The 14,766-nt window shown below is 38.7% G+C and overlaps 1 protein-coding gene across 1 annotated transcript in view; it reads left to right on the forward strand.

The window, feature by feature from the left end:
- The window catches only part of LOC109928323 (WD repeat-containing protein 7), a 375,400-nt gene that overhangs the window by 75,438 nt on the left and 285,196 nt on the right, over nucleotides 1–14,766 (forward strand). Inside the window, exons 11-13 of the mRNA XM_048604178.1 lie at nucleotides 6,360–6,507; nucleotides 7,535–7,783; nucleotides 11,850–12,070. Of these exons, the coding sequence (XP_048460135.1) occupies nucleotides 6,360–6,507; nucleotides 7,535–7,783; nucleotides 11,850–12,070 (618 nt within the window). The remainder of the gene's footprint in view (nucleotides 1–6,359; nucleotides 6,508–7,534; nucleotides 7,784–11,849; nucleotides 12,071–14,766) is intronic.

Genomic DNA, 14,766 nt, shown 5'->3' on the forward strand with positions numbered 1-14,766 from the left:
AAGACATTTAAATAAGTACATGAATAGGAAAGGCTTGTAGGGATATGGTCTAGGAGCAGGCAGATTGGGCTAGTTTATTTTGGGATTATGTTCAACATGGACTAGTTGAAACAAAGTGTCTCTTTCCATGCTACATGACTCTGTGTGCCTTTAAGAAGGATTTGGTCTGTAATTTTTTTTTTGAAAGCAAGTGTGATAAACTTGGAGCTGAGCTGTCTACTGTAAGCCCAGTTAGTTTGGTAATTTTCCAAAAGTTGGAACAATACAAGCACCTTGAAGGGTGCGGTCAAACTCCCACAGAATCAGGATTTTAGTTTTAGCTTTCAGCAGTTGCTAGGATCTTGAAGCTAGTTGTGGAAGCTGTTATTCCTCGCTGTTACACTAAAAGCTTGGTTTATCTTCCTGGTCCTGGAATTGCATGTGAGACAATCTGTTTTCCTGAATTTGCCTTTGCCGAGGGTGTGTTTATGGGATGTTACTATATTGGAACTGTTGCTGTTCAGTGGTTAAATAATGTTATTATTCTGTTAATTTTTCCAGTAAAGTTAATTTATTCCAATTGCCCTTTCTTTTTGTGTATAGTGTAAAAATAAAGTGTGTTTTTCTTGAAGGCTGGTAGTTTGATCAATTGAATTGTGTCCAGACCATGATGCATTACACTTGCCTTTTTTTTTAAGAAAAAGTTAGGGCCTTGGCTATCTTGTTAATATATTTTAAGGGGGTTTGGTCTGGTCCATAACAAACTGGGGACTCTTGTCCGAGATCAAAATCTCTAATTCCAGATTGAGTATAAGATTATTGGACTCAAAGACGGAGAGAGTTGTATTTGGTTGGTTTAAATAAGGTGTGCCTTGTGTAGTAATGGCACCTCCAGTCATGAGGAGTTTCCTGGGGGGTGGAAGAAGTCATTTCAGGAGTTTTACAGAAAGTGAGCAAGGCAAAGCTTTTGGAATTGGCAGACAAGCTGGAATTGCCTTTATATGAAAAGGGGAGGTAATTGCAGCAATAGCTCGACGTTTATGATTGCCAGAAATGCACTCAAAATCTTTGGAAATGGCTAAACTTCAATTACAAATGAAGCAGCTGCAATTAAAAGTAATAGCAAGTGAAAAAGAAAAAGAAGGAATAGCCCTGCTAGAACGAAAAGAAAGAAAAAAGGAATTGAAACAATTTGAATTGCGATTAAAATCAGAAGAAAGGGAGAAAGAGTTTTTGAACTTCAGAAGTTGGCAGTTCAAGAGGAAGGTTGATTTTAAATGGCGGAAGTGAAGGTAGAAGGTAGACATAGTAATGGGGAGCAAATCCATTGTAGCCAAAGGCCTGGTGAGGATCTGTTTGAATATGTCCAAGTGTTGCCTAAGTTCAAGAGGGACATCGAAGCCTTTTTCATTTTTTTTGAGGATGTGCCTAAACAAATGAAATGGCCAGTGACCATGTGGGTATTGCTGATCCAGACAAAGTTGGTAGGAAGAGCTAGTGAGGTATTTGCATCACTGTCAGAAGAGGTATCTGGGGAGTATGATGTGGTGAAAAAAGGCCATCTTAACAGCATATAAGCAAGTACCAAAAGCCTACAGGCAACGTTTTAGGAATCTGAAGAGGGAACCTGGTGAAGCATACATAGAGTTTGAAAGGATTAAACAAAGTAACTTTGATTGTTGGATAAGGGCATTGAAAATAGATGAATCATATAACGTTCTTAGAGGGACCATTATTTTGGAGGAGTTCAAAACTTCACTTCCTTAAGTAGTGAGGACTTGTGGAAGAGCAGAGAGTTAAGACTGCAAGATTAGCAGTGGAAATTAATTTGGTCAATGGACTAAGAAGTGACAGATGGATTTTAATTTGGATAAATGTGAGGTATTGCATTTCGGTGAAACAAGCGGGGTAGGACTTGCACAGTTAAAGTGAGGCCTTGGGTAGTGTTGTCGAATAGAGAGACCAAGGGTTCAGGTACATAAATTCTTTGAAATTTGTATGAAATGTAAACAGGGTGGTTCAGAAGGCATTTAGCGCATTACCTTCATTGCTCAGACCTTTAAGTATAAAAGTTGGGACATTATGTTGAAGTTCTACAGGACATTGGTTAGGCCTCTTCTGGAGTACTGTGTCCAGTTCTGCTTGGCCTGTTATAGGAAGGATATCATTAAGCTGGAGAGGGTTCAGAAAAGATTTACCAGGATGTTGCTGGGAATGGAGGGTTTGAGTTATAAAGAGAGGCTGGATAGGCTGGGACTTTTTCCCCGGAAGTTGAGGGGTGACTGTGCAGAGGTTTATAAAATCATGAGGGGTATAGATAAGGTGAATGGCAAGTGTCTTTTCCCTAGGGTTGGGGAGTTCAAGACTGGTGGCATATTTTTAAGGTGAGAGGAGAAAGATTTTAAAAAAGACCTGAGCGGCAACTTTTTTACACAGAGTGGTGTGTGTGTGTGTGTGTGTGTGTGTGGATTGATCTTCCAGAGGAAGTGGAGGATTCAGGTACAGTTAGAACGTTTAAATGATATTTGGATATGTACATAAATGTTTGGGGGAATATCTGCCAAGCGCAGGCAAATGGGACTAGTTTAATTTGGAAATATGGTCAGCATGGACTGGTAGGACCGAAGGGTCTGTTTCCATGCTGTCTGACGATAACTTGTAAGGGGACGAATCTTCAAGTCGGGGATGACTCCCGGTTTCTCCCTATACTATCTGATCCCATTGGCCCTAAGATTTATCTAACTTTTTTTTCAAACCATTTAATGTTTTGACCTCAATTGCTTTCTGTGCCAGACACTTTCACTGGTTCACTGATATCTTGATTGAAGAAATTTCTCCTCTTCTCAGTTTAGAAAACATTTCAGTCAATAAACATAGCTGCTTATGTAAAGTCTTCCTGCAACTAACTTAGTGATGCATATATCTTTGTATGTTAGCAAGATTTGTGTAAAGATGTCTTTATAGGTTATGAAGCTAACAGCTTTATTGTACAGTTCACTTCATTTACTGCTTGAATTTGTGCCTTTTCTGGTGAATTTAGCTGTTTGTTGGCCACCATTGTAGTGCTGATTAATTTTTCACCTACATTCTGTGCAATAGTGATGCAAAGTAAAATTTGTTTCATTTTCTAGTATTTCAAAGAGGACAATACAGGATAACATTTTGCTTATTTCCTGTTTAAGCTATAATTGTTAAATCGCAAATGAAGTCTATTTCCGATTTGTAGTTAATGGCTTTAATAATTTGTTGCTGTCTTCTATTCTAAGCATTTTGCTTCATGTCACTTGTTCATTTTATCTAGTTTGTGATGATCCACAGTTAAAGATAATGTTCCAGATATTCCAATTAGTTTTAAAATTTACCTATTTAGCTTTAGATGTTTTCTTTGTTGGAGATTGCTGGGAATGGTGTCCTGTTATGAACCTGTCTGAGAAAACGATGTGTTGTCATGAAGAACACTTTTATGGAAACTACACCTTTTTTGCAGCAGTATATATTTTTAAAATTCAGTTGTGGAATGTGAGCATCACTGGCTGACCAGCATTTATTGCCCATTCCTAGTTGCTCTTGAGAAGATGGTGGTGAGCTGCTGCCTTGAACTGCTGTGGTCCACTTGTTGTGGGTTGACCCACATTTCCATTAGGGAGGGCATTCCAGGATTTTGACCCAGTGACAGTGGAGGAGTGACAATATATTTCCCAGTCAGGATGGTGAGTGGCTTGGAGGGGAACTTGAAGGTAGTGATGTTCCCATATATCTGCTTTCCTTGTCCTTGTGGATGGAAGTGGTCATGGGTTTGCGAGGTGCTGTCTGAGGATCTTTGGTGAACATCTGCAGTGCATCTTGTAGATAACAGCAGTGTCTAATACTGAGCATCAGTGGTGGAGGGAATAGATGCTTGTAGATGTAGTGCCAGTCAAGCAGGCTGCTTTGCCCTGAATGGTGTCAAGCTTCTTGTGTTGGGGCTGCGCTCATCCAGGCAAGTGGATCACCCTCCTGACTTGTGCCTTGTAGATGATGGCCAGGCTGTGAGGAGTCAGGAGGCGTGTTACTGCTTCAGTATTCCCAGCCTCTGACCTGTTCTTGTTGACACTGTGCTTATGTGGTGAGTCCAGTTGAGTTTCTGGTCCACGATAACCCCCAGGATATTGATAATGGAGGATTCAGTCATGGTAACACAGTTGAATGTCAAAGGAGTGGTGGTTAGATTGTCTCTTATTGTTGATGGTCATAGCCTGGCATTTGTGTGGTGCAAATATTATTTGCTACTAATCAGCCCAAGCCTGGATATTGTTGGTGTAGGTATGCCGTATTATGTGCTTTTAAATGTTCAGCACTACAACTAGCCACTTTGGCAGATGCTATGAAAGTTTAATTGGCGGGTGTGATGATCCTATGGATGTAAGAGGTGTATTTGGTCCTTTGCTTTAGTGAAGAAATGTTAAGACAGAAGTGCTGAGCAGTCTGCTTCAGAAGTTGTAAAGTAAACAGTTTGCGAGGCCTTGAGTTTTTATTTTCCTAAATGTGGAACAATAGAAGCAGCCTGGTCAAGCTTCAACAGAACCAGAACTTTTAGTTTTAGTTTTTCAGTTACAGTTGTTGGGGTCTTGGAGCTAGGTGTTTGGAGGCTGCTGTCCATTTCTCCTTACTTTTTCTCACTTTGTGCTGCTCTTTGTGCTCTCCCCTACTCTGCATCTGGACTGCAATGCCTTTAAAATCAGTGGAAGTTATAGTCTAAGCTATCTTAATATATTTTGAGGGGGTTTGGTCTGGCCCATAACATGGGGTAAAATGTGGGCAGCCAGATGAGTGAGGCAGGTAAAGTGCCAGATGGATAGAGTGCCTGAAATGTGTTGGTGGGTATTGCCTTGAAGGTAGAGCATGCTGGTTCTTATTAGGCAAGCGAGTCAAAGGTATCACATTAGCAGGAAATGTGAAATTCAAAATGCAAAGACATCAGCCATAAACTTGTTAAATGGCAGAGCAGGCTTGAATGGCCAAATGGTTGTCTTCTCCTTATTTTCATATATTCATATAAACATTCATAGTAGCTCACTGGTTTTCTGTTCAAAGCATCTTTGTGTTGATTGGACTTGACGGCCCAGAGTCAGAAATAATGGCTTGCCCTTTTATGTTATACATTATGTCCTTCCCCCAAAAATGCATTGTTCATTTTGAATTTAACTATGTCAAGTTAGGCATATACCATGCAGTATTTGGACATTGGTCTGAAAATGCTAACTTATCTCCTGTAGCCCAAGGGCCTTACCATTTTCTTTTGGAAAAGTCTCAATGTGCACCATATTTCTAGGCATGGTTATTTTACTGTTAAATTTTAATAGATAGAAGTTGTACCATGAAGAGTGCAAGTTGCATCTTTTAAGGTTTATTTAAGTAAAAAGCAAATTCCAATGATGTTATTTTATACTAAGAATCAATTTGAAAAGGAAAATCTGCCTCTGGTGAAAGCCCCATTTGAAATATTCCAAGTAAGCAAAAAGTCTTATTCTGAAACTACATAGATTTTCAGTGCAGGGACAGCTCTTTTCACCCAACCTGTCCATGTTAGTGTTTATTCTCTATGTGAAACAAAAGCCTAAACGTTATATACTCAACGTGTTTTCAAAATGCTTCAACTTACTTTCAATCATCCACCTACCTAAAATTAATTTTTCAGTCTTAAGCATGAAGCACAGAGGCCAGTTGCAAAGTTTTATCACTTTGCATAAGTTTTTTTGTCTTAGTTGTAAATCATTTATTTTTAATTTAATATTTGAGACCACCTGTCCTGCTACTCTCGAAATTGCAAATAATCTCTTGTCTTGTTCATCCTTTCGTAGTATTTAGTATGTGTATTGTATCACTGCACAGCTTTGATGTGATGTGTTTTCAAAGCTTTGTTAATATCTGTATGCTTTAACATCTAGCAAAAGTCTGTATTTCAGGAGTTTTTTGGAAGCGAATTAAATGAAGTTATTATTCCCAAATAAAGATTTAGAAAAATAAATGCTACTTCTAAACGTTTACTTTTTGCCGTAGAAATTTGAGATTAAGAATTAGAATTGGCTCCTGCACAGGTTCTCCAGCTGCTGAAGTGTGCACTTGCTTAAAATAAAATTATCAGTTTAAATGATAATGGCCAACATTTAATTTTAACCAAAACACCCCACACAGAGTTAAAACTAGCTCATTGACTCAATTTTTAGGTCTTTTCACGTGTACTTCAGGCAGTGTTGTTTTGTCAGCTTCTAGCTCTGCATATATTTAATTTAGTTATATCTGGTGTTTAAGCTTTATAGGCAAAATGTATGGGTAGTGCAGACTGTTCACATTTCCATTGTATTAATTAGAACTGGCTTTTTTATTTTGTGATATTGCAGCTTCTCATCTGTCCACCTGTCACACGGTTCTTTTATGGTCGTAGAGAACCCTTCCTTAAGTTACTGATTCAGGGAGATTCATCAGGGAGACTCTTAATATGGTGTATTCCTGAAGCAGTAGACTTAAATCAGAGAGGTAGCATTCAAGGTAAGATGCTTGTACTGATTTTAATTCATATACTTGTGACTTAGTTCTACAGGCTTACTGTTTTCTTGTTACTTATGTGGCTGTACTAAAAATGATTTTATTTAAGGAAATGCAAAAATCAGGTTTAATTATTCAATGCTACCAAATCAGGACAACGATTTAGTTCTATAAAATATCCCAAATTTTATGTGTTGTAGAAATTAGTGAATCGTTTAATGTATTCTGCTGAATTGTGGGATTTTTCATCGTTGTAGTCACCAGAAAAGTAATTTTACTTGAATCTAATAGTTTGGCTTTTAGGTAACAGTGTGGTTCACTGGTATATATTTACGCTTTTGTTCCTAATCAAGTGTTGGTAAGTACTGTGCTTATGTGGGTAAATCTGACCTGTGGCTACGTAATTTTATTTTCTACACTTGCCCAGCACTATGGCCATGTATTGCATCTTTGTGTTGACCAAAATGAGTACCTCTATTCAGGAGTAGGGTATTACAAAAAGCAAAAGTCTGGACCTGTTGTATCTCAAAAACCTGAGTTGCTGTCAGCTTGAGATACTGTAAACCAAACGGTTAGTAAGATTTTACAAATAAGGAGTCATGGAAATGTCCCAAGTTACTCATGGTGAGCTAAACTGAAACGCTGATTTAAGATACAGACTGCCATATATAGTTTTAAACACCCTGTTAGAGCAAAAAAGTCACAAGTATCCATGGTATATTATGCCTGACCTGCCAAGTGCTTCCAACATGATAAAAAGAAAAATACTGCAGATAATGGAAATCTGTAATAAAGACAGAAAATTCTAGAAATAATCAAAATCTGGCAACATCTGTGGAGAGAAAAACAGATTTTCACAGATAGATTTTCGTAATTACATTGTTTTTGTCTCCTCAGGGCATGTAGAATATTTTATATGAATATATTGTACTTAAAATGTGGCTATTTAAAACAAGTATCTCCTTCCATCTGGAAACCAAATTTACTGTGCCTGATGTATTATGTATTGAGTTTCAAATTGCCTTCACAGAGTTGAAAGTCACCACTTCGGCATGCTTACAAGATACATTTGATCATCTCGTTCCAAGGCCTGCTGGAATTATAGATCAGCTGAGCACACTTCCTGGCAGTGAAGAGCCTTTGAAGGTGACAGCTAGTGTGTATATTCCCTCTCATGGGCGTCTGGTATGTGGACGCGAAGATGGCAGTATTGTTATTGTGCCAGCCACTCAGACTGCTATTGTCCAGCTACTGCAAGGAGAACACATGCTGAGACGAGGTAACGTATCCTCTGTACTGTAGCTTGAATTTCATGCTAAAATGCCATCTCATATCATTTGGTTTAAACAGATATGATTAGATTTGCTTTTAACGTATATTTTTTCAGACGTGTCTGAGTTCCTATTTAGTACTAAACATTTAAAAGTTGTGTTTAATGTCAACAACAATAAATTCAGAAAAATTATTTTGGAAAAAGTATTATATCTGCCAAATTGTGGATTGACTTGTTGAATCTGATTGCCTTTCTGCACTTCTGAAATAAACACTCTTCAAAAATTTAAATGCAAGTTAGACTGATAGTGTGCATTTAAATAAATATTTAAATTTGAGAGCTGGGTTATCCTTTGGTAATCGACTTAAGCTATTTTTGAGTGGGTGTTGGCATAGTCAATATGAGGGAGCCATAATCTCTCTCAATTTGTACTGTATTGATCAGTGGATAGAACCTATACAACCCTTTGCTGAGATGTCTGTCACATTAGAATGATTGATTTTTTTTGACCATTTATTCACAGAAATCACAATAGGAATAATCTCCATATTTGTTAAGCTGAATGCATTATTGCAAATTCAAACAAAACAGCTAGATGAAAGATGGTTCATTTACTCAAAAGAGCTGCAGTTCTCCTGATAATATGTTGAAAATTGTTCACTGAAGGAAATCGAAATAAAATTTTGCACTTGGAAAAACAGTTAGTATGGTACAAATAGGAGGGGAAAGGATATGTTCAGGCTGCTGATGGGTGGGGGAGTATGTTGTTCATGAACAGGCTTTTTATAAGACAGCCTAGGCTAAATGCTCAGCAGTTCTGGAATTGCATTTAGAAAGCACCTTGCTGAAGTCAAAGCAGATAATCCATTTATTTGAGAAGCATGATGTGATTATTGCATATCATACAGTGATTATAGTAGTGCTGTTTGGAATGTGCATCTGCTATGACTACTGTTCTATGTATTAATTCAGTTGAAAGAGAGCATTTTTACAATTTGCTTTTACGTACTTGGTCTGAAATCCTTCTCAAAGCTGTTACTGTTCTGCCATTCCTTTCTTCTGCAGTCATGGCAAGTTTAAATTCTCCTTAATTTTGACTTTCCTCTCTTGGCATTCTCTGATAGGCCTGTTGAACCATGTGTAACTGCTGTGTCCCCATGTTTTTCTATAATCAATTTTGATCAAGTGTGTTGGCTCAGGTCTTATCAATTTTTGCAGGTCAACTGTCTTGCATTTCCCTTTGGTGTTTCTGCCCAGAATGCCTATTCGTTACCAAGTACAGCTATAGCTATCCCATTAATTTTAAATTGGATAATTGTATTAACTGAGTCTTGGCTAATCTGTGGCAGTGCTTTGCCCCTAACTAAAACTCCACACCTGACTATTTTGTTTTACACAGCTCTGCTTAAGTCATTGTGTGGCCCATGTCATCAAATCACAGTATCATTTAACCCCATTTCCTCTGCGCCACGGTCTTCTTTTGCTAGTCTCCCTTAAAGTTGTCTGCTGCCCAGTTCAAGACTCAAACTGAATTTCTCCCTGAGATGTTGTCCCGCAGCCTTTATAAACAGTAGCCTGTTACTCTTAGCAATTTCAATCTTCACCTTAGCTATCCTTGCTGTCACCTCTCTGAATTCACTTCCTTCTGGCCTATGCTCAACCTCTCAGTCTCTTCCTCCATATGATTTAAATTACCCATAATTATGTCTTGATCGGCCCATCTCCCATTACCTTGACCCACTTTGTCTTGTGTCACAAAGAATGCTGTCTCTGACAGTTTCATTCTAACACTTGCCACCAACTCACTCCTTTCCATTTTCACCTTTTTGTTGTATTTAGTCATAGAAAAACCCTTTTATTCGCTTACAATCTTAACAGTTCCCTAACTTTGATCTTCTATTAGCCGTAGTTATTTTTTAGCTGTTGATCTATTCAATCACCACCTCAACTACACTTTCAATGCCAAAGGCATTGAACAAAGAACAGTACAACACACGAACAGAACCTTCGGCCCACCAAATCTGCACCAACACATGACACCTTTCTACACTAAAAATTTTTGCTTCTATACAGTCTGTATTCTTCTGCTCCCTGCCTATTCATGTCTCTGTCAAGATGCCTCTTAAACATTACTATTGTATCTGCTTCTACCATCTGCTCTGGCAGTGCATTCCAGGCACTGATCACCTTCTGTGTAAAATAAAATTTCCCTCTCACGTCTCCTCTGGACTTTCCTTGTCTTAGTCCTGTGTCCCCTCGTAATTGACATTTCTACCCTAGGAAAAAGACACTCTCTATTCATTCAGTCCATGTGTCTCATAATTTTGTCATCCTCCAAGGGAGGTGATGGCCTAGTGGTATTATTGCTGGACTGTTAAGCCAGAGACACAGATTATGTTCTGGGGACCTGGATTCGAATCCTGCCACGGCAGATGGTGGAATTTGAATTCAATAAATGTCTGGAATTAAGAATTTCATAATGACCATTGTCGATTGTCAGAAAAACCCATCTGGTTCAGTAATGTTCTTTAGGGAAGAAAACTGTCGTCCTTACATGGTCTGGCCTACAAGTGAATCCAGACCCACAGCAATGTGGTTGACTCTGAACTGCCCTCTGGGCAATTAGGGATGGGCAATAAATGCTGCCTAGCCAGTGACAACCCTCATCCCGTTAATGAATTAAAAGAAACTTCAATGAGGTCACTCTCTCAGCCTCTGATGTTCAAGTGAAAATAAACCAAGTTTGTACAATAGGTAACATGTCCTCACAGCTAACACACTGCAAACCAGGCACGTCCTGGCAAACCTTTGCTGTACCCTGTCCAAAATCTCCACATTTTTCTGGTGGTGTGCAAACTAGAACTGTACACAATATTCCAAATGTGGCGTAACTAAAGTTCTATACAGATGCAACATGACTTTGCCAAATTTTATACTTTCTGCTCCAACTGATGAAGGTAAACATGCCATGTACCTTCTTGACCACCTTATCCACCTGTGTTGCCACTTTCAGGGAACGGTGGGCTTGTACATCTGGATCACTCTGTATGTTAATGCTCCTAAGGGTTCTGCCATTCACTGTACACTTCCTTCCTGCATTAGACCTTCCAAAATGCATCACCTCATATTTTTCCAGGTTAAACCTCCATCTGCCATTTTTTCACCTAAGTGTCCAGCCTATCTACGTTGCTATATCCTTTGGCAATCACTATCCGCAGTTCCCTCAATCTTTGTGTCATCTGCAAACTTACTAGTCAGACTACTACATAATCCGCTAAATCATTTTACACACTCGGTGGTCCCAGCACTGATCCTTGCAGAACACCATTGGTCACAGATCTCCAGTCAGAAAAACATCCTTCCACCACTCTCTTGTCTTCTATGACCAAGCCAGTTCTGTATCCATCTTTTACCAGCTCATTGCAAATCCCATGTGACTTTATCTTCTCTGTCAGCCAACCATGAGGAACTTTGCCAAAGGCCTTGCTAGAGTCCATACAGACCATATCCACCGCTGTGCCTCATTAATCATCTTTGTCACTTTCTCAGAAAACGCAATCAAGCTTGTGAGATGTGACCTCCCTTGCACAAAGCCATGCTGCCTATTACTGATAAATCCATGTTTTTCAAAATATGAGTAATTCCTATCTCTAAGAATCTTCTCCAATAATTGACGGAAGACTCACTGGTCTGTAATTTCCTGGATTATCCCTGTTGCCCTTCTTAAGTAAAGGAACAATATTGGCCATTTTCTAGTCCTTTGTCGCTTCCCCTATGACTAAAGGGGGTACAAAGATTTCATACAAAACCCCAGCAATTTCTCCCTTGCCTTCCTCAGTAGCCTGGGATAGATCTCATCAGGTTCTGGAGACTTGCCTACCTTAATGCTTTTCAAAACACCCAACACCATTTTTTTATATCGATCTGCCCAAAGTTGTTCCATCCTGGTCCTTCCCAATCCCAGACATAAACACAGTATCATTCATTACAAGATTGTAAGTATCACTTCTGGCCCTGCATAAATTTGTGTAGTAAATGATTCTGAACATTTCTGCTCTTTGTCTTTCATCAGGCTGGCCTCCTCATCGAACTCTTCGTGGACACCGAAGCAAAGTGACGTGCCTGTTGTATCCACATCAAGTCTCAACTCGATATGATCAGCGCTACTTGGTATCAGGCGGAGTAGATTTCTCTGTAATCATCTGGGATATCAATTCGGGTGAAATGAAACATATCTTCTGTGTTCATGGTGGAGAGATCACCCAACTGGTGGTACCACCTGAAAATTGCAGTGTAAGTTAATTCTGCAGTATTAAAATCTAGGTATTAATATATTCACTTCCAATAATTTGACAAGCGGATTGTACTTACGATACTATTCTTTGTTCCAAGATCCCTATTTTCATGTTATGCCAATTTTTTTACGGCTCAACATATTACTTTTTTTTTAATCTCTACCTCTAAATTTAACTTAGAGGGAAGATTCCTTGAAAGGATTTTTTGGTTTGAGGACAGTCTATGGGGATATTCTTCTGAAATTTTAAATGTTAATTCTTGTTTCTCAATTTCATATTTAAGTAAGTTGCTTTCAACCAGATTAAATGTTTAGATGGGTATCATTTAGATTGTCTCAACTCACTTTCAGAAGATGAATTTTCAGATCTCTCAAACTCTTAGTATTTAATGTGGTATTTACATCTTATTTGAACAAACATATCCAAAACCTTTTTCCTTTCTTAGTGAGGTTTCACATTAGTAGACCTGTGGAATAAATCACCAAGGAAGGCCATCAAAGTGGACACTGTAACTGGATTACAGAATAAACTGGTATGTTTTTGGAAAGAGAAGGGAATAAACGTTGAGCAGGTCACTTAGTATAGCTAAGAAATATCAAAAGGAATAAAGGTGGTGAATGTGAATGGAAAATGTTTTGATTTCCAAGTGGGTTGAAAAGCACATGATGGATTCAGAAGGAAATGATTGTGTTTGACCTTGAGAAAGTGGCTTAAATATTCCTGGAAAAAGCTGCTAGTAAGTAACATTAAAATATAAGAATTTTAGGACGAAACTGAGAAAATGGTAAAAAGATAGTGGGAAGCAGCAAGCATTTGTTAGAGGCGTTATTGTTGGATTTAGAGAGGAAGGTCTAACTGGAGTGCATCAAAAGCAGTTCAGGCAGATTTTTTTTTTACTTTTCTTACTCTGGAAATGTCAATGTAAAACAAAAACAGAAATTACTGGAGAAATTTAGCAGGACTAACAGCATCTGTGGGGAGAAAGCAGAGTCAAAGTTTCAGGTTAGTGACACCTCCCCCATCTTCAATTCTGGCCATGGCACAGATGCTGCCAAACCTGCTGAGTTTTTCCAGCCATTTGCTTATTTTTTTCAGATTTCCAGCGTCCGTAGTTCTTAGTTTTTTTGTTAAGTGTCAATGTAAAATGGTCACAGATTGTGCTAATCTATGAAAAGTGGTTCAGTGTGGGCAGTACCTGAGAAATTACAAAATGTGGAAGCCAAAGTATATACTCATACACATTAATGAATAGTGAATTTAACATTCTTTTTCAGTATTGTATGAACTGAATGCTCAACCACATTACCAAAACAATGAGTTCAAGTTGGGGAATGATCCTGTGATCTGAACAGATCACACTAATGAATACAGTCTCACAAACCATGATACAAATGAAACAGTCCAACTCTGAAGACCTTGCAGAAAGCAGACCTTGGACTGATCTTTAATATTTGAGAATTGCAGTTTTAGGACAAACTGGAAAATTATGGGTTCTGAGATAACTGTGTTGAAAATATAATGGCAAACGAAAGCCTAATTGTAGAACAAGGAATATAGGCTCAAACTAGTGAAGATTTAAATTTCAGGCTCCTTTCAAGATACTGTCCAGAAAGAATGATCATATGACAAAGATTATAGGTTGAGAACTTGTGTGTTACGATCCCAGCTGGTGTACAACTGGACAAGACCAATCCCAACATGAAACCTGGTTTGAGTAATCGTATTTTTAAGTTATAGTTAAGTAACATGGTGGTTAGTTACTAAAGCATTTTCATATAACACTGCAGGTGTTCTTTACAACAGAAGACAATTAATAATATCAAAAAGAAAACAAAGGTACTACAGTTGAAAAGATCTTTATGCAAACATCAAACCAAGGTATCAACCTGTTTCCCAATATCACCCCTCACAGCCAATAAGTCCAGAGAAATTACATCCTTGTACCAACTCTAGATTGGTCCTTGGATTGTGTTAGTTGTTTGGTAATCCTGATGGTATAATAGATTGGATAGTTTGTCGGTATTTAAATTTGACAAGGAACCCTTAAAAGTCCAATTCAGCTCAATGGCCCGTATAAAGTAGCCCAAGAGCTTGGCGCAAGTGATCTATCCAGTTACAGTCAAGATCAATGGCAAAGCCTGTGTCATGTCAACGTGATATAGCAGTATACTGCTGAGAAGGCGACCAGGAAGTAATGTGTCACCCATTCCTAGTGTCCTTGGGGACAAGGGTAGCAACTGACATGAAATGGAAGGAGAGGTGAGTAAGGTCCACACTGAACCCTTTTAAATGCAGATAAGGAATAGAGACACTAGCAAACTGAGACTCCTTATTTACTGACCCAGGTACAGATGGTGAGGAGATTTAATGAGTCTAATCACATTTAAGGACTTAAGCAGAGACAAGCGCAGCTGCACCATTCTAGTTCTACCTAAAGTGGATATGGGAGATGCCTATCTCAAAAGAAAATATTCCTATGGACTAGGGCCAGAAAAGCTGGCCCAGGCCCAGGAGTTGATTAGTAGTGTGCTGGAGCACCAACTGATGGAGCCTCGTGCCAGCAGCTGGAGCTCCATAGTTTTGCTGAGACCTAAGCCAGATATAGAACATAGAACATAGAACATAGAACATTACAGCGCAGTACAGGCCCTTCGGCCCTCGATGTTGCGCCGACCTGTGAAACCAATCTGAAGC

This window comes from Rhincodon typus, chromosome 1, assembly GCF_021869965.1.
Source record: "Rhincodon typus isolate 14 chromosome 1, sRhiTyp1.1, whole genome shotgun sequence".
Classification (NCBI taxonomy): Eukaryota; Metazoa; Chordata; class Chondrichthyes; order Orectolobiformes; family Rhincodontidae; genus Rhincodon; species Rhincodon typus.